This window comes from Tasmannia lanceolata, unplaced genomic scaffold (genome assembly GCF_043159265.1).
Source record: "Tasmannia lanceolata isolate RefF3 unplaced genomic scaffold, GAP_Taslan_0.1 ptg000037l, whole genome shotgun sequence".
NCBI classification, from domain to species: domain Eukaryota; kingdom Viridiplantae; phylum Streptophyta; class Magnoliopsida; order Canellales; family Winteraceae; genus Tasmannia; species Tasmannia lanceolata.
The window spans coordinates 6,704,203-6,725,428 of NW_027518714.1; the positions used below are offsets into that span (position 1 = coordinate 6,704,203).

The following is a 21,226-nucleotide window of genomic DNA, read 5'->3' on the forward strand; positions in this document are numbered from 1 at the left end:
CCCACCATTCCACCAACGGTTTCTGTTGGGCCCACCAACTGTTCCTGTTGTGTGTGTCTGGGGAGAGAGAGAGAGAGAGGTCAAATGGTGGGAAAACGTTAGCCAGCCGTCAAGGGGGGGATAGCCTACAAGGAGGGGGAAAATATCAGCGCGCCCAAAACGTCTCCAAAAAACCTTTGCATTCTCTTCTTGTTGTCCCGACCTGCTCAGTCGTGTCTGCATCTTCAGAATCTCACTACTACTCCCAAAACAGAGAAAAAAGAAAAGCCTTTACACCAAGGTAGCCATCACGAAACCGGATGCTTGATTGAATCTGTTTTTCTGTTTTTGCAATGCGGGCAGTTTTGTAGTGAGCTTCCAGGGTTTTTGTGTCGGTCACTCTTTTGATCATCTTTGATAAAATATTCCCTTATTTTAATGTGATTCCACCTTATCAAGAACTATTCACAAGAATCAGAAGTATAACAGATTTAGAAGCGAAGGAGTAATCAAATTCAAGATAAACATGCAAGGATTAGTTGGTGGTGCATTATACATAATGCTAAAATTTGTTATATGAGAAATGATGAGTTAGTTACTAATCTATCAAATTAAGAAATAATGAGGTAGCTACTAATTTATCTGAATATCTATTTCAAGTCTATAACACTTCATTGTAACTTAAAAACATTGATAGAATGCACAGAGCACAATTTAAAAAATAATATAGACTTGGAAAGACTATGAATATTTGCAAACAAAGAAAGACATACGATAATAGAGAATCATTAAATAAATCAATAAAACTATCCTAAAATTCCCATTTGGCCCAATTACCTTATTTTGAGTCGCGCATCCCATCACACTGATCAAGGAGTGTTCATAATCAAGGACCGGAGCAATCGTAATGACTGATAACAAAGAGCAAGAAAACACCCACTTCTACAATAGAGAAATCTATGAGTCACAAATCCAGCTAATCCTTCAGCCACTTTCCAATTAGAAATGTATCTTTGGTATAAATTTAAGAAAGTTGAAGCAGAGTTCTTGAACCTACTAATTGACAGCACAGGAAATGAGAGTATTGCTCCATCCGCTAACCACATTCCTTTTTTGCACAAAAAAAAACCACATTCCTTTTCGTGATTCCCCTCATGTTTATATACATTCAGCTAATCACATGGATTCTCAGAATCCAACAGCTACATACAACATTACAGAGGAGCAGAACTTGCATCAATTCCACCCAGACAATGAAGAAAGGAACATCCTTTTAACCCAAAACAAACCAACAAACAGGAACCAAGAAGTTAAAGACTCACAACACCAAGAAAGAAAGGAAAGACACTTAAAATTTTTACAACGTTTCAGCTGAAAAGAACAACCTAGTTGTCGACTTACGACCGTCGTTGGCGTTTGGCTGCAGGTGGGTTCAGTTGGTACCCATGGAGATATTGCATTGACTGGCATACATCAGGAACAAACACTGAATTGTCACGCGATATATCCTGTAAGTTTCTTGGCCAATAGAGTCCGGAGGCTGTGGGCGGAGATGGGATCTCTGGCACTTTCCACTGGACATCACCTACCTGACCCAAGCATTCATCTATATCCAGATCTTCATCAGCAACCGCTCGATAAATGGGAGACCACTCAGAATTTCCAAGTTTGGTTCTATCAGCCTGCCAAAATTCCCATAGAAGGAAGAAAAAATATAGAGAACACATAGGATAAGCCCAAAAAGCTTCGGAGCAGTGGGCGTAAATTTAGATATTTGAGTAGCTTATAATCAAGCATACATTACTGGTTAATAATTACAGGTAACAGACTTTTATTTTAAATTATATTGAACTTGTGCAAACAGAAGTCTTGTGTGTATTCACTATATCCACTCCCAAACCCATAAAATATGATATTCCAGTGTAGAGCTCAATGGTTACCGAGATGAAAAGCATACTCGAAAGCAAGACAACAGAACTACATCACAGAGTCTTGCCTTTTCTCATGCATCATAAATAAATAACATACTTTCTTTCAAAAACCCCAAGCATGCTCTGATTCAGTCCTATTGTTGGAAACTGAAGGGGTTAACACAGAATCTAGTCCATAACAATATAAACTTGTTAACATTAGAGGCGGAGGAGCTCAAGAATTGCTTGCTCCAAAATATCAAAGATTGTGTTGTTGTTCTCCAATGTCACACGCAAATTACTAGAACTGCCACACCTGCTTCTAAAAACATTCAGGGAAATCCCCACTCCAAGGGTTTATTATCATGTAGCATCTAAAGTATGGCACAACCATCACATGACGGAGGCAACAGCCACGAGTGGAAATAAAGAAAGCCAGAAGACTACATTTATTTCTTCCTTTTCTAATTTTTTTCCACAACTACTGTCATTTTTACTGTGATGAAAGTGATATGTATGCGTGCGTGCGTGTGTGTCTATATATATATATATGTGTGTGTGTGTGTGTCTATATATATATAGACACACACACACACACACACACACTAGTAAGAAACTTGTGTGTAGTATTAAGAAACCTGTGCAATGGGCAACAAAAAAAATATAAATGAAATAAAAAGACGCATTAAGACTATGCTCTACTACTAAACCCGTAAACCCTATAGAAGAGAAATGATCACTAACATTTTAAATGCTGGTAACAGAGAAGATAAGCCTGTCATAGCATATCGTTCATCAAACTATGCCCTCGATGACATCTCTATGAAACTGTAATAGGCAGTATATCATGAGCAACGGTTTAGTGGACAATCCATTAATGTATCTTCCGGGGAGGCGGAGGGGGGCGGGGCATGAACAAAAAATGTCAAGATGGGAGTGTAAATCAGCCTAGCTCTAGCTCTTGGAGCATGTGCTAGCCAATTAGGAGAGGCATTTAGACCTAAAGAAATATTGCTTCTATGGCCGTGACCAAGCTCTCATTTCCCGTGCAAACATAGTCTTGGATTGAGAGGGCTATTCAAATGTGCCATGAATTAGTAGAGGCTCAGAATTACACTTACTCGCACATCCTGATAGTTCACAGCATATAGCCCACTCATTACAATTTATCAATATGATTGTATTTGGATATATGCCTCTCCAGCATAGTGTTATTCATGAGATTTCTATAAACATACATTAAGCTAAGATATTGAAATGCATATTACACTTTTTTTTGGGAAATGATAAATGCGCCCCTTTTCATTACTTGGGACAACCAGCTACAGTGTATCAATGACTGCAAAGGGGCAGATGTACTTCACATTTAAGGAATGAAGTGACCTTATTGCCACATACAATGCAGCTGGGTGTCCCAAGTGATGAAAATGGGCACATTTATCATTTCCTTTTTTTTATCACTGGTGTTAAAAGAGAAAGTGAGTTGTATGACTCAGTACGGAACCAGTGATTCTCATGCAATATTCATTTTTCCCTATGTTATGAGTTTATTTCAATACTAAAAAAATAGACATCTAAACGCTAGCTATAGACCAAGTCAAGTCACGGAAGCCACCATGCAAATTACGTAAACTCAATAAAATTATTGAATTTCAAAGAAAATTCAAAGCAAAAAAAAACTACACAAAATATATGTTTGCAAACCCGGGATAAGCATATAGGACAGAAACATGAAGTACAACTTACCTTGGAAGAACCATGCTCCATGAACCCATAGTCTTGATTGAAATCAGTTAGCCCAAGAAACTCCTCCAAAGGCCAATCAGGAATAATTGCAGGTACCGTGCCACCACAAAAGGAGACCTTACTTGCCGCTAAACCTCCACCCACACCCCCTTGGCTGGACACCTTACCTGCCGGTAAACCTCCACCCACACCACCTTGGCTGGACACCTTAGCTACCGGTAAACCTCCACCCACACCTCCTTGGCTGGACACTTTACACGCAGATAAACCTCCACCCACACCTCCTTGGCCGGACAAAACTTTGTTATTTTCACCGGACAATGACATTGAAGTGCCCGTTTTAGACACGGTTCTAGATGGTGTTTCAGCAATTCCCTCCATAGAGTTGAACTTCTCCTTAGGAGAAGGCAAAAGTGGTTCATTGGATTCAAGCCCCACTTTCACCCCAGTAAGCAAAAATCTCTGGTGGGTAGAGACGTAGGAGTTTGCAGTGTGGATGGCAACATCACATTTCCGGCAAAGCAAAGCTCGATCCTCCAAGCAGAAGAAATAGCCGGTGGTCTCCTGAATAAAGGAATTATATGTTTGAAAAAATGCAAGGGAACATTATAGTGCAAAAGATAAAAACTCATGAAACAGTGGATCGACAGGTTCAATTCTAGCTTATCAGACAAAAAGTGAATAATGTCAGGATCACAAAACTCTAACTCAAATCACTTCAGTTAAATGATGGTACAGAGAGAGAACATAAGAGAAAAATAACTAATCTAATGGATTTCTGACTATGGGAAAAGAGAGCATGCTCTGAATTTGGCAATTTTTTATTTTTTATTTTTGAAATGGATGAATGTGGTAATTTAACTGGCTGAGAAACACTGAGAATAATATCTGAAGACTAATTAAGCATCATGCCCGAAGTTATAGGTGTCTAAGCATCCTAATCATTTGTTATCAATAATGTTTTCTAAATGGGAAGTTTAATTCATCATTGATTTGATTTGCATGTAAAGAGGGGCTCGAAAGTCATTACGTGAGAATCCTAATTTAAGATTAGTTATTTAATATTAGGTCCTATGTTATACATGTCTTGGTGTCTTGTGTTATAAAAAAATTGATTTTATTTGCATGTGGAGTGATTATTCGAAAAGGATCAGGTCCCTCCCTCATATTATTCAATTGTGTACAGAACTACAGATGTAGCTATCGTAGCAAATGGGAGCTGTTGCTCCATAGAGCACCCCAGATTATTTGTTCCTATACATTTTAGTTTCCAACTTCTTTCCTTTTTATCATGTTGACATAAAACACCACCATTCAGAATAACAGTAAATACACAGAGCAACTGGCATTTAAATCTATAAAAACCAATAGACAAATAAATATAGCCAAGTTTGGGAAATCGCTCTTAAACTTCTCATAAGAAGCTAGGGGAAATGCCACCCACCCAAAAAACAGAGAATCCTATGAATAATAAAAAAACATGAAATTATTACAAGTTCCTAATAAATGGAAACAAAAAACACTCACAAACGAGCAACTTACACAAGTGCAAACCACGTACAAATGAGGAGATGAAGATGACGAAAATAATTTCCTACATTAAATTACCAGACAAAAATTAAGAAAACTCTAAAACACATAGAACTAATTGATACAAATAAATCCCCCAATGCATGCTAGCTGTCCAATAAGTAAACCCACCAACTGGAGATATCAAATTTGTGATTATGCTTAGGTGAGAAAGCTGTCTTTTCCAACAGAGAGAGAGAGAGAGAGAGAGAGATTTTGGGTTTAGAGGTATAATTTTTCTGGCTTGGGATTTAGATTCTAAAGTTTCACATTTCGATTTCTAAGCTTAGGTTTAGATACAGGATTTTACAGTTTATTTTCCAGTGGCCAGAAGGTCACATTTTGCTCACTGGATTCTCCTTTAGCGTCATTATGGTCGTGTTGTGACATCCTAAGATGGCATCGGCCTGATCCTGCAATTAAATGATTGCCAATGGAAAACCCAGACGGTGGTGTTTCATGTCACCAGGTGAGATGAATGTCAAAATCCACTTGTTTGTGGTTCATGCGGGAACTAGGGGTGCAAGTTGGGTCAGGTTGGGTTCAGCTTCTGCTAAAAAATGAATTGGAATCAACCTGAACCCGACCCGATTTTAAGGTTTAACGCTCAACCCGAATTCCAAAAAATCGACCCGAGTTGCACCCCTGGCGGGAACTGCCACTCGTTGTTCACGCGAGTACCAACACTCATTGTTCACCTGAGCCTTGGATTTAGTACACCTAGCTCAATGGTAATTTGGTAATGTCAACGACTTTGAAGAAAAACAAGACTGCTGCTCGCAAAGTCCCCCTAAATCCATTGCCCGGATTTTTTCCCGCCAACATTCCAATGCTTATCCAAACACCAAATCGGGATTGCTATTCAGTTTACAGGGAGAATTGGATTAGGAATGGAATGTGATGTCAATACCGATTCGCAATTCCGGTAATCCAAACACCTTAAACCAATTTTTTTAATAGCATACCTTAAACATTATGTATGATTGTCTCGTTTATGTGATGGTTTCTAAGTGTATATTTGTGCTTATTCTAGCATTTCCTGATGTTTTCATCTTAAAATTCTATTATTTGTAAACGTTTCATACATTCCCCTCTGATTTTACAGGATTTCCACCAAAATTTCCAACCAAAACCCAAACATTTCCGTTTCCATGGCGACCGAAACCGAAATTTAAAATCTTGGCCACAAAGGGGGATTTAAACAACTGTTAACAAGAAAAGCAAAGAGGGGGAAGAATATGCGACGATCTTAGGATCCAACAAATATGAAACGTAGAGCTAAATATGGGACAATCATTGCCAACATGAAGTAAATGTGTCACATATGGCACAAACGAAGATCTCATCCACCAAAAAATCCAAAAGATGGTCCATTATCAATCTCAAGTGTCTAGGATCACAAAACCACAATGGATTGGCAATAATAGATTGAACTCATGGTGATGCACTAAGTAAACACACCAGGTCATGGTACAGTCCCACCATGATTGTCCTTGTGAATAAGAACAAGGATCACCCTAATAGCATTTCTCGAAGGAATTGAACTACCAAGAATAGGCATGGGGCCCACCCTGATTCGTACGATCAAGACCATCAGTCAAATGGGGTCACCGCCAAGAGGCACAATGGGACATAGAGTACCTATTCTACACATTTTGAATTCTTATATAAACCAAACCATAAAAACACATTGAATTGTCTAGTACGATACCACTTCTTAAGCTCATGTGATGTGCAACATAACAACAAAATTAACACAAGCATCACAATAATATGGATCATAGGGAGATCACATGAAGAAGATTCTAAACTACAAGATAACTCTAAGCTTCAAAGGATCAATTTTTCCGAATAGTAGGTTAAAAGGATCATAGTCAAAGTCAAAATGTGGTTCAACCACAAACATAATATGTTTTTTTTTTTTTTTGAATGGTAGCAAGTATATTAAAAGAAGACTGAGGGTGTCCCCCTTACAGCACAGAAAAATAAAAACAGACTATAGTAATACAATTAGGGCGGGAGAAAATCATAGAGTTCTAAAGCCTGCTGCGATACGCCATCTTTTGCTAACTTATCTGCTACGTCATTAGCAGAGCGTCTCACATGATTAAAAGATACTGGCCGTCCCTGTAGGAGATCTGTAATCTCGTCAAAGAATTTAAGAAAGCGCCACGGGGGAGGCCGAGGTCCCCTGAGCCATCTTATAACATTCAGGGAGTCACCCCCACAACACAGCTGTCTGATGTTCCCCTAACCAAACTTACAATGCCTTGATGCGCAGACCTTACCTCAGCCTCATTCGAATCAGCTATGCCGATTGGACCAGAAAAAGCCTTCAGGACGACACCATTGCTATCTCGTAATACTCCACCAATCCCTGCAGGGCCTGGGTTGCCCAAGCTTGAACCATCAAAATTTAATTTAACGTGCCCTTCGTGAGGAGGGCTCCAATGCTGAATGGATACCTGCAGAACTTCCTTGCTATGGCACACTACCATCCACCCTTCCCACCGTTCAAATGCCGAAACGAAACGGAATAACGGCAATGCTCTAGCCCAGGAGATCGTAAGCGAAATGACCTTAATAAATAAAAAGAACGGAGATTTAGCTTTCCCATCAAAGATCCGAGAGTTCCAATCTGTCCATATTACCCATAATACCGCCATTAAAGATAGCCACCACAACCGCTTTCCCTTGCTTCCCCAAGGTATACATCCCCAGCCGGCAAACAGATCTTGCAAACATGAAGGGAACACCCATATGATGCCAAATCGGGCTAGAAGCTTCCCCCAAATCTCCCTGGCTACTCGGCAGTGGATGAAAATGTGGTCTACCGACTCCCCTGATGCAAGGCATAAAGTACAGTGATCCACAATCAACATGTGCCTTTGACGCAGGAAGTCCACTGTTTGTATTCGATTCCTTATTGCCGCCCAACCGAAGAAGCATACTCTAGGGGGCGCCTTTGTTTTCCACACCTTTGCTACCAGATGATTTACCTCAAAAGGCACCAGCCTATTATAGAAAGACTTTACCAAGAAGCTGCCTGAAGATGTTGCTGCCCACAATCGTTTGTCTTTCCCAGAGACACTAACATAATTCTGATCCAGAATCTGAAATAAGTTCGTCACCGAGGGCAATTCGCGGTCAAAGAAATTCCGACGGAAAGGAGGCTGCCATATAACTTTTCCTCCAACGTATTCAAAACAATCTTTCACATAGATATACTTATCAGCTGCAACTAGAAAAAGATCCGGGAATAGGGCTTGGAGCGGTACAGACGAACACCACCGCATGGGCCAGAAGGATATCCGCTCACCGGAGTACACACGATACCTGATTTCACGATCAAAGAGCGGTGAGAGGCTTAGGATATCCCGCCAAATCGTCACCCCCGGTTTGTTGAAGATATTCAAGGTAGTCCATTCACCTGGAGCAACACCATATTTACCTGCGATTACTCTAGCCCATAGTCTGGACTTCTCTTCACCAAACCTCCATAACCATTTACCCAACAGTGCTTGGTTGATCTGCTTGATCCTCCGAATACCGAGGCCTCCCCCTTGAAGGGGCATACACACCGATTCCCAACTCACTAGCGCCATGACCCGCTGCGACGCTAAACCCCCCCACAAAAATCGTCGTTGAATCTGTTCGATACGCTTAACCACAGACACCGGGCATTTGAATAATGATAGCTGATAAATGGGTATATTGGCCAAAGCAGCTTTGATCATGGTTAACCTGCCACCTTTAGATAATAAGTTCCTCTTCCATGTATCAAGCCTTCGCTCAATTCGATCCACAATGGGATCCCATGCACATTTTTGAGGTCGACCTATTCCCAGGGGCAGTCCCAGGTAAGAGGCCGGCAAACTCTGCAAGGAACATCCCATAATAGTCGCTAGAGCGGAAGCTCCTTCGGCGGACATATTCAAAGCGTAGAGACGAGATTTTGAGAAGTTGGAACGAAGACCTGTCACTAACTCATAGCACCGGAGAATAGCCTTAAGATTAAGAATCTGTAAGGCCTGGAAAGAACTAAAGAGTAAAGTATCGTCCGCGAATTGCAAATGCGAGACCTGAAAACCAGACTCGCTACAATCTACCCCGGAAATCAACCCCTCCACTCGACCTTTCTTCAATAGCACACTTAGGGCTTCCGCTATAATGACAAATAGAAAGGGAGATAGAGGATCCCCCTGTCTTAATCCTCGAGACGATTGAAAGAACCCATGTGCGGAGCCATTAATCAGAATTGAAAAGTAAGCTGAAGATAGACAACTACGGATCCACCCACACCATGTTCTCCCGAAGCCCATTCTTTGTAAAAGATGGTCCAGACACTGCCAATCCACCCTGTCATACGCTTTTTCCATATCTAGTTTACAAATAATACCTTGCTTCCCTGACTTTGCCATGTTATCCACCATTTCATTGGCCACCATCGAGCAGTCTAAAATTTGTCGCTGGGCAACAAAAGCACATTGATTCTCTGAGATGATAAAGGGGAGTACCCTCTTGAGCCGGTCTGCCAACACTTTAGACAATAGCTTATATAAACAACCTACCAAACTGATCGGCCGAAACTCAGAAATCTTCACTGCTCCCTTAACTTTGGGGATGAGAGCAAGGAAGGTGGCACCTGTTCCCCGATCCAGCTTCGACCCAGCATGGAACGTATGAAAGAAGGCCATGACATCTCCCTTTACGTACTCCCAACAATCCTGAAAAAAAGCAAGACAGAAACCATCAGGCCCCGGCGCTTTGTCACGATGCATGGAGAACACCCCTTTCTCCACCTCTTCAACCAAAAAGGGGCCTTCGAGCCCCGAGCGACTAGAAGCATCAAGCGAGGTAAAGCTCACCGCTTCCAAAGTAGGTCGTAAAATATCTTCTGCTGAATATAACTGCCGGTGGTAGTCTAGAATTTCCTCAGTAATCGCCTCTTTACGATCCGAAAGGGAACCCTGCACTTCTAAAACCTCAATCCTATTATTCCGCCTTCGTGCACTGGCTATGTTATGAAAGTAAGCAATATTTTTATCTCCTTGCTTTAGCCAACTAACTCGGGACTTCTGCCTCCATAAAATTTCTTCCTGAAGGAGGCATCCTTTATGTTCCTCCTTAATTTTTCCCAACTCATGCAACTCGTCCTCTGCAGCTGACTGCGCTTCATCGGCCAAAGATAAGACCCGCATCCGATTTTGTAGCCAAGATTGGCGATCGCAGAGAGCCTCTTGTCTGAGAGAGTCCCACTCTATGAGTCTTTTTTTCACATAACGAAGTTTAGCCCCTATGACCCAATCGGCTGCCCCTTCCACTTTATGTGATTCCCACCATCCGCCCATCCGCTCAATCATGTGAGGAATTTCTAACCATCCTATCTGAAATCGAAAAGGCGATGGACCCCATGAATCCAGTCGTGGATCCAGAACTATCGGGCAATGATCAGACACTGAATGTACAATCGCCTTCTGACACACTGCCGGGAACATTGAGAGCCAACCATTGCAGAACAAGAATCGATCTAAACGACTTTTCCGTGAGTTTCTGGACCAAGAGAATTTAGCCCCCATAAGTGGAATATCGAGAAGTTCAGTTTCAGCAATGAAATCGGAAAACTCTAGCATATGTTGTGAAATTCTGCGGCACCCTTGTCTTTCTTCGACCCGTCTGATTTCATTAAAGTCGCCCCCTAAGCACCACAGATGTCCCCATTTACCCCTGATCAATATAAGTTCGGTCCAGAACTGTTGCTTCGCTGATCGAAGTGTTGGACCATAGATGCCTGAAAAGGTAGTAACTTTTTGTGTGCCCATCTGACCAAGAACTATTGAGACTGAGAACTGACCTACCCAAGAATCCTGAAGCACCCATTTGGATTGATCCCACATCACTAGAATACCTCCTGCTGCCCCTACAGCGGCCAAAGAGAGCCACTCCCAATTGGAGTTGCCGCCTAGACTTCGGATCAAAGCGCTATTTGCCACCCCCATTTTTGTTTCTTGAATACAAACTATATCCGGCTTATGTCGTTTCACTAAGTTTTTAACCTGTGCCTTCTTCTCCAGAGACCCCAGCCCATTAACATTCCAAGAAAGAATCAGCATGGGCGAACAGACGACCTTTGAGCACTTACCCGCGGACTCATCCGACTTGAACCTCTCGCATGGCGAACTCCTTTTTTTATAGACAGGAGATATATCATAATTGACATCCGATTTCAACTTGGTTAGCTCGCACAGCATCTTCCTGACTCCTTCGACACTGGAAGGATCAGAAAAGGTTCTGTGTTCCATTTCACGACGCTCCGCCACTCTGAACATAGTGCGTAATTGGTCCTCCGGCCCGGAGTATGATAAGCCCAGAACTCTGCTAGTTGAAATTATATGATTCACAAAAATTTCCAAAATTTCTGATTTAGGATCTACCCATGAGAGAGGACTAATATTCTCCTCCACGCTCAAAGCTAAAGCTAAATTGTCACTTACGAAGTCCTCATTTGAATCCGGAACTCCGCCACCATCAACGCCTTCCACCGAAAACTTCCAACTCCCAGATGGAGAAGGATCGGACAGCAAATTGTCATGACAGACATCGATTAATCCTAGGGTGGAGGAATCACCCCGATCTTGGCTGCAGCAAATGTCTTTGCCCGATACCACACCCCGATGTGCCTCCTCAGGGATTGAAAGCACCCAGGATGAATTAACTAGAGCTGTGCAGGCTCCACCGACCGGATCCACCACTTCCCTCCGAAGCAAAATGTCACCTTCCTGAATTCCGTCAACCAGATGGTCCACAGAGGAAACACCTACTGTAGCCTCCGCCAGGTTGACCATGAGACGAGAATTTTCACCTTCGTGAATTCCTTCTATGAAAGGATCAAAAGAGGAGACACCAGCGAAAGCCTCCGCTAGATTGACCTTGAGACGAGGGTTTTTTTTTTCTCGCCAATCACCGAGACGAAGAGAGCGGGATTGCGAAATGAGCGATTGATCCTTTAGACCCGATACTTGAAGATTAGGTGAAAATGGGCTATGGACTATTGCAGAAAAGCCCACCAACTGGGCCAAGACCGGAGGATAATTGTTGAAAGGCGCGAGAGCTCAAAGTTATCTACAACAGACCGGCCCACTCCCTTTGACCGAAGAGGATGGGCCCATAGTTGCATACTCCCTTGATCCAACGGATAGGGCGAGTCCATTTGAATTAAGGGAAAGATGAGAGTCTGGGAAGTTGAACCGGGAAAGCTTTTTGTCTTCCAGCTACATGCAGTCTCTCCATCCGCCACGTATTTCTGACAGAGAAGACTAGCCGCTGTTTGTCTTGGTCCCTTCCCCTTTTCAAGCCTGCTTACGCTAACCCTCTCACCTATTTCCACGTAAACAGGAGGAGAACTAAAGGACGAAGCGTGCGTTAGACACTTCACTCCTTGAGGACTAACCTGCGCCCTCTTCTTCTCCGGCCACTTCTTACAGGAAAAACCAAGATTTTCCGACCAATTTTGAGAAATTTCAGTTGCCGGAATAACTCGTTGGAGCGGAGTAGTAGGATTTCTTGAGGCCGACACCCAATGCACCAATTCATCGATGTAAACTGGTAAACGCACGGAATCTGGGGAAGCTGAAGAAGTCATGAGGAAAATGGAAGCTTTCTCATACCCTCGACCTTCATCACAGGAAGTAGCTGTTGCTAGCACTCTACCGATACGACATCCTATTTTCCGAAAGTTTTCCACCAACCATGCCTGAGGAGGGAGTCCTTCTATCGACCACCATGAGTACGTAAAGTTCCCGGGGAATTTTTCCTTCCAGGCACATATCTCTGTGAAAGGAGTATCCGAAGCATTCATCCATCGACGTCTGCAATCCACCACTAAGGCTTCCGGAGAGGAGGTTATAGCCATCTCCCCAGGAGCTATCTGGAATATCTCAAACTCAGCTGAAGTGCCCGAAACACCTTTTAACCACTTTTTGAGCTGATAGTGGTCCGTCATTAATTTTGTGGCAAGATTACCCCAAAAGGTGCTGTGGAGATCAAATCTAGAGCCCAGCTCAATGGATGCAGCCCATATTTCCTCCGGGCACTGAAAGATATTCGCCGACTCCTTCGAGCCGATTTCAGTATCAACCGACTCCCGCTGAGGCCCGGCAGCCTCAATAAGGTGCCTCTGAGGGCCCCCCGCCTCCTTCTGCTCCGGAAGATTCGGCGAAAGCTTCGACTGCACATAACTGGGTAATCTGGACAAAAGGGGACGTTGTCCACCACCTGGGAGATTAAGGTCAAATCCGGACCAGACTTTCCTACATCTGTAGCATTCCGGGCGTCGGCGGAAGTTGACAAATCGGCATTTGGAGCAACGCCAGTCTCCCAAATTACTGGCTTTCCTTTTATCAAGTACTCGTTGAAGCCGCTCTTCACGGCGGCTCTTCTACAGATGCCACCTGCCATCTGAGGACCGCTTGTCAACGGGAATCCGATTACCAATATCAGGGCAGAAGTGAAAACGATTCCACTCCAATCCACTAGAGCGCATATTCTTCGTGAATTCCTCCATAACTAACCTCCTAGGAGTCCCGACTACAACCACTACACGATGTGCAGACCCCTTTCTCCGTCAACTTCCGAGGATGGCACAGGAGAAGAAGAAGAATTTGATGAGGAGGAAGAGTCAGAAACCGAAACAGAGTATGATGAACCAGATGTGTACACAGTTGAATGCTCGGCCTCAGAAACAGAAAGCGCCGGCACCGAGAGAGACGAAGAGACAGAAGAAGGAGAAGAAGAAGAAGGTCAAGAGACCGCCGAATCGGATAATGACGAAGTAGAGCCACCTGGCAACAGAGAAGGAGAAACGAACTCCAATATGTTAAACAATGTAATTGGAGTCATCTATCTAAAAAGAGTCCAAGATGCCACGAATGTAGTGGAATGCCCCATACTACTATGATGCAAACAAATGTAAGCAGATGTCAATCGATATGTTGAAGTGGGTATAACACCAACTCTCTGCAATTGAACTCAAAGATTCAATTCAGAAGTAGATCACAAGTTCTCTTCTCTACAAATGAAGGATGATCAAATCTGTGGATGGTTGGACTGAAATGAATACCATTAAAAAAAAAGGTTGGATTGACTGAAATGAAGTCCCAATTTGATCCCTTTCACACTGAAATGCAGGAAAAGTAAACTACTGCTTTTCTAAGCGATTAATTCAAGTAAATTACTACAAATCCACCACGAGTGGGAAACTTACTAAAGAATTGAACAATCACGCAAACAATCTAATAGATATTCACAAACAATGCCGGAGAGATAAAATGATAATGTATTTGACCAAAACACGATAAGAGTAAGGTAAACCCAAAAAAAAGGGAAATTTTGTAACTATCAACCTCTTAAAAATTACATCAAAACTTCATGTATATATAGGCCCAAAACACTTTATAACACTAGTTTAATCATGAGCATAAGTGTAGAATCAAGCTCGACCAACCCTGGTAATGCAATGAACAGTCCACACCACCAAAAAATCCAAAGTAAAATTATGCAATACACAGTCCAATAAAAGAAAAAAATAAAATAACTAAGGTGACTAACAGATGGGCCTTTGTGTATTGTTCAAGAGTTTAACATTGCCAGATGGCCAGATGGCCAGATGAAAAATCTAGCGCCTCTTGTTTCGCTCCTGCTACATTTCCAACTTAATCTCTATTTATGACCTTATCGACCTTCCTTTGCAAGGAGAGAAGACAATTGGACTAGTGCAGAGAAAGACTTTTAATTTCCACTGAAATTGACACAAACAACCAAAATGTATCCATTTTCATCCCCACTGAAATGCATACAGAAACCAAAACCTTGTGTATTAGTGGTACATTATATCAGTATCTGTTACATAATTGTATTTATATAAATTGCATGTGAAATGTGGTTTATGTATTATGTATAAAAAATTATACGAATCACATGTGAAATGTAGTATGCACTAAATTCTCAGACATGCACGACATCGGATGTCACGATGTCACTAGGTGTTCAATGTTGTTAAACCATTATTGACTGATGTTTTGCTTATAAGATGGTTTCTACATATGTTTTGCACTTATTCTAGCATTTCCTAAAGTTTCATCTTAAAATTATATTATTTGCATATTTTTCTATATGTTTTAGTGATTTTACAGGATTCTATCGAAATTTCCATTCGAACGCGAAATGTTTCTATTTCCATGGAGACTGAAACAGAAACTTAAAATATTGGTAGAGAGAACCTTCCCATTTTGCGTAGATTTGACAAGTTTCTTATATTGCTAGAGTGGGAAGATCACTTCCCTAGGTGCTTCTAAAGGAGTTTTCTTCGTTATAATTTTTTGCTGCTTCGCTACGTTTTTCAACTAAGGACGAGTTGAGGCATTTGAAACCTTTCTGGTTTGAGGTGAGTTTAAGCCTTTTGTGACTAAGTGATAGAAATTCTCATTTGAGGGGAATACTGATAAATACCTTTTCCGTAAGCTCAGGGCCCTCAACGGACTAAACAATTGACTCCTCGGGGAACCAAACAATTGAGTTATCACAACCATAATGATGCTTGGTCAATTAATCCCCAAAACCCAACCCTAAAAAAACCCTCAAAACAACACCCCTCAACCTATAAATGATTAGTCCATGCCACCAATAAAAGTAAAGGTTCCTACATCTCAAAACATTATCTAAGAAATTTATGCAATGGACCGTTCAACAAAAGAAAAAACCTATGGAGACTTTTAACTTTGACGGGGCCTTGGTGTATTGTTGGGGACTTTAACATTGTCGTATGACTGGATGAAAAATCTAATGCCTCTTGTTAGACTCCCGCTACGTCCATATTTTTTACTTTATTTCTATTTGTGAGTTTATCGACCTTTCTAAGGAAGGAAATATACTTGGATTAGCAGAGAGAATCCTCCCATTTAGTATAGATCAGACATGTTTTTTATCTCGTCAGAGTGGGAGGATCTCTTTCCTAGGTCTTTACCAAGGAGTTTTCCCCGCCCTATCTTCTTTTTCGAACCAAGGACGAGTTGAGGCGTTTTGCTCCTTTCCGTTTTGAACAAATTTGGTTTACCAACAATGAGTTTAAACATTTTGTTACCGAGTGGTAGAAAAGTTCATTTTGTGGGGAGTCTTGATATACACATTTTCTGTAAGCTCAGTGCTCCCAAAAGCGTACTTAGACATTAGAACAAGGCCCATTTCAAAAAAATTTGCGAGCAAGACAATTAGCCTAGAAATCACTCAGTTATACATGAACGTGGAAAGGATCCCCTCACTGCCTCTGCAATGTTTACTAGAGAAAACCTTAAAAGCGAGGACAATAGGATCATTGACCAAGAAGAAATTTGAGACAAAGTTCTAGGAATATGTAATTGGGTCAAATCCTTGAAGCCAAGCACTTGAGGAGGAAGCTAGGTAGTCCTTTAATATATTCAAATTAGTGACAGTAAGCATCGTGGATCTATGGTGACTTTTTCCAAGATCCAGAAGGTCAGCTTCCCCTAAGGTGAGCTTCCCCTCCTCGATGCTTGTTTCTCTACTAAAGAGGTACACATAACGGTTTTTATTCTAAAGGGAAAGTTCCTCATAAATTGTGTTATCTTGGAGAAATTACTTCAAAATGGCATTTTATTTGATTTCACGTCCATCTAGTGCGAACGATGAAAAAGACCAAAATGCCCTCTTCTTTAATTTTTCTGTTTTTTTCATCTCCACCGCCGACGACCATCGATGCAACTCGAAAGAGGAGGAATAGGACGAGAAAGAAGAAAAATAAGAGGAAGAAGAGGAAGAAAAAATAAGAGGAAGAAGAGGAGGGAAAAGAAGAAGAATCAACACCGCAAAATGGAAAAGAAGAAGAAAATAAAGAAGGGAAAAAGAAGAATAAATGCCGAAAAAATGGATGACACAGGAGAAATGAAAAAAAAGAGAGAGAGAGAGGAAGAAGAGGTGAGATTTGGGGTCGACTCGTTGAGATTTGGGTTCGAGTTGGAGGGATTGGCCTCCTCCTTGAACAAGCACGGGGCTTAGTGAAGTAGAACCGGGGTGCGTTGCTTGCTTGATGCATCCTTTCTTTCAACCTTAATAGCACTAGTAGGTAGGAAAGGCCAGTTACAGGTTGGTCGCCACAATATCCCTTGTTTTAGGGGTATGGTGACCCAAGGAATATGTTAAGGTACAATCGTTGACAATTTTCATTTCTATTCAATAAACAAAGCAAATTGGAGGATCCCGACTCCATGACTATTGCTTTCCAATTGGCTGTTTTTGCATTAATTGCTACGTCATCAATCTTACTAATTAGTTTAACCGTTAGAAACCCAAACCTCACCGAGTCGAACTAGTCGAACCCAAATGTCCCTTCTTCTTCCTCTTTTTTTTCATTTTTTCCAGCATCTTCAATTTTTTCGTTATTGATTCTTCTTTTTTCCGACTTCTCTTCCTCTTCTTTTCCATTTTTCTAGCTTCGATTCTTTTTTTTTCCTTCTTCCTCTCACTTTCTTCCTCTTCCTCTTCCTCCTCTTCTTCTTTTTTCCTATTCTTCTTCTTTTTTCCTCTTCTTCTTCCTCCTCTTTCAAGTTGCAGCGATCGTCGTCGAGGGTGGTGGAGATGAAAAAACAGAAAAAATTAAAGGAGGGCATTTTGGCCTTTTTCAACGTATGACCCACACAGACATGAATTCGAATAAAAAGCTAGTCACGTATCAATTCAGAAACATAACACATTTTTTGAGGAACTTTATATCTGCCACGGTACCACCAATTTTTCCATGTGCTTCTTTCCAAGAATTCTAGGAGATCATCGAGCTTGATCTTATGTTGGTGACGAAGAAATTTTATATCTGCCACGGTACCACCAAGGCCTTCAATGCCTCTTTTGTTCCACTTATTCAAAACCTTTATAATGTTGATGGTGTAAATGATTTTAGGATTACCAATTTGATTGGGAGTGTGTTTACAAAATTATTTCCGAAGTCTTTTCTATAGGACTTAACTGTGTGATGCCACTTTTGGTCGCGGACAACCAAAGTGGTTTTATTTTCCGAGAGATGGATTCTTGATGGAATCGGTGTGACCAATGAAGTTATCGATTCCAACAAAAGGCTCGGTTCTAAAAGTGTGCGCCTCAAGCTTAAGCTTGAGAAAGATCAAGATCGTCTCAAATTGTTCCTCTTGATATGGAGGTTGAGAAAAAATGGATTTTGATCACAAGCAAGGAAATTGGGTAGAGTGGTGGATGTCCTCTGCTTAATTTTCTATATATATATTTTTTTAGAGAGGCAGGGAGGGGGGTGAGGTGATACTTTGAGAGTGATAAAGGTCTTCGACAAGGGAACCATCTTTCTCTTTTCCTTATTACTCGGGTTGAAAATAATATAAGTAATATCTTTTCCAATGCTACGGAATTAGGCTCTTATAATGGTAAGGAAGTGTGCCCCAACAAACTTATAATTCTCATTTATAGTATGTGGATGATACCTTTGTTTTCTCGAAAGTCTCTCTATCCCAAATAAACAGGATTAGTGTCATCTCCCAAATTGAAGAGACCATTGGCCAAGGGTTTTTTTTTTTTTGTATGATCGCACCATCCATTGGCCACAGTATTAACATGAGTATATCTGTTGTGTTGGGAATAACTTGGTTAATAACGAGGTGAAAGCTAGTGTGTCGATGTTGGGCTTCAATGCATTGTCCTCCCCATTAAATACGTTGGGCTTCCCCTCATTAGATGGTTCTCGTTGCCTATACGATTGGAACACACTGGTGGAAAAAAATAAATCTGTCTCAAATTTTGGAAGTACAAGTATCTTTCTTTCTGGGAGAATCATTATGATTAAGGAAACTCTATCTAATACGCATATATAGGATCCCTTCCATGACTCAATTTTGAGGAGGATTCATCCAATAAATTGGAAGAAGGTGTTCTGCCCTAATGGGAGGCTTGGACTTCAAGAACATCAGTGCCCAAAATCTTACATTGATAGCCAAATCGTAGGGGAAAATTCTTACTAATAATAAGGATTTAAGGGATAAGGTGCTAAATAGAAAAAACTTGGTTGGACTAATAGACTCAAAAAATATGTGGAGGAGAAGTCTCATTCATGGAGAAATTGGAAGATGTAATTCCATTCTCTAGCTCCCTTATTTCTTCTTCGTGTTGTTAATCTGAAAAATGCAATTTCCCAACTAGTTGTTTCCTTCTCATATTTCTATGGTACTGCGGCTAACCCTAGAGCTTCGGTAGTAGATTACATGGAAGGAGTCAGCCTTCATAGTGAGTTTAGCAATAAAATCAACACGTTTGGTAAAATAATAGATTAAATTACAATTACAATGTCTGAGTCTTTCAGGGCAACATAGTTTGCCTTCATGTGTACTCAAGATCTTTCTTTTTTTTTTTTGAAAAGAATGTACTCAAGATCGTTTTTGAAAATGTATGTACTCAAGATCTTATGGCTGATTAGATTCATTCAGATTAGTACGAAGTTCTGCCCCACATGTCCGCTTGATTTCTGACCTCTTTCGAATGTTGGATGGATTAAGCTGAATTTTTCTGGTAGTAGCAAGATTTATAGTGGAAGTATTGGTGCGGCCTGTTCAACAGGGGATTGAGTCCACTTTGACTCTATCTTCCATGTTGTTCTATCCTATGTAGGTCCTTGCGAAAACCAAAAAAAAAGGGTGAAAAGCAAAATCTCGTACAATTTAGACAGGTCTAGATTAATGCAACTTGTCAGAGTCTCACAGATTGAAGACAATTTTATAAAAACTATTTGATGGCTTTGTAAGAAATTTGCATCTCCTTGGAAATTTGCATCTCCTTGGAGATTCACACACTTTTTCGGAAAGATTTTGATATTTTGGAGGAGATGGGGTGATCCTTCCATAATCATATACAGAAAAGAACACCATCAAAGATTGGCTTGCGAATTTTGGTGTTTCCTAGACTGAGTCATGATTTGCTTGAGTTGCAATTCTGAGTCTTTTTCTTTGTTTTGGATTATTGGTGGGTTTTTTAGGCTTTTCATTTATTTTTCTATTTATTAATATTTATTTTTCTAAAAAAATCAAATAAATTGTACATAAAAACTACTGAAATTATATTAAAAAATTACAGAAAAACCACTTCTTAAACCCAACCAGGAATCCACCCGACATAAAACCTACGAATCAAGAACCCATTTCATCAATCAAAACTCGAAGATCAAGAAAACCATATCCAATTCACCAATATACACCAAAAAATCTGTTACACAAAATTAAAAAGGAGAGAAAAATCAGATACCCAATCACCTTGAAACCCTTCCAAACCAAAGAAAGAAAGAAAATCCAAATCCCAAACTCCCAAAAAAAAACCACAAAAAATCCAACAAACACAAGCTAAAAAATAATAATAATAATAATCCACCGGACACCACTTCATCAATCGATCAGCAAATCTCGAACATATCTCCAGAAAAACCAACAAAAAATCCAACAAACACATGAAAAAAAATCGATAATACCTGGCAGATATCGCATTTGGGCATCTGCGAAGAGGAATTCGAAAGCAGAACCCTCTGGTGCTTGCTCGCGAGCTTGTTCGCGGCATGAACCTTCTCATCACAAGCCCAACATAGTGCCGCCTCATCCGCGCAACACAGAAGGTTAGCCACTGCTACCTCGCAGGAGTTACACTGCATCTTCATCCTATCCTATTATCCCTCTCCGAAATCAAAACCCTAGATTTTATTCTTCTTCTTTACTCTCTTCACCAAAAGGGAGGCCAAATAGCAATAAAGAAGAAATAAAATAAGCATAAAATGCTTTTACTGCCTTCAGCCCTGATCTAGCCCTACCCCTAGCCCTAGTCTTAGGGTTTTAGACATGGGGTTTAAGAAGGGGAAGGGTAGTTTCGGAATATTATTTCTCCAGCCGACATATAGAGTGGTGGTGCGTGAGGTACGAGCACGTGGCGGTACGCGTCCAGGTCACTCCGGGCGA

The 21,226-nt window shown here is 41.0% G+C and overlaps 1 protein-coding gene across 2 annotated transcripts; it reads right to left on the reverse strand.

Moving 5' to 3' along the window:
* Positions 1-1,071: 1,071 nt before the first annotated feature.
* On the reverse strand, positions 1,072-21,111 carry LZF1 (light-regulated zinc finger protein 1). Of its 2 annotated transcripts, XM_077373750.1 has the most exons (4): positions 20,749-21,111; positions 3,905-4,199; positions 3,636-3,859; positions 1,072-1,661 (listed from the first exon to the last, which is right to left on the reverse strand). In XM_077373750.1, exons 1-4 carry the CDS (start codon positions 20,929-20,931, stop codon positions 1,377-1,379), a joined length of 987 nt encoding a protein of 328 aa, XP_077229865.1. In that variant the 5' UTR covers positions 20,932-21,111; the 3' UTR covers positions 1,072-1,376. The 2 variants fall into 2 exon arrangements, with proteins under 2 accessions (XP_077229865.1, XP_077229864.1); XM_077373749.1 differs by having other exon boundaries at positions 3,636-4,199.
* Between the last annotated feature and the right edge of the window lie 115 nt (positions 21,112-21,226).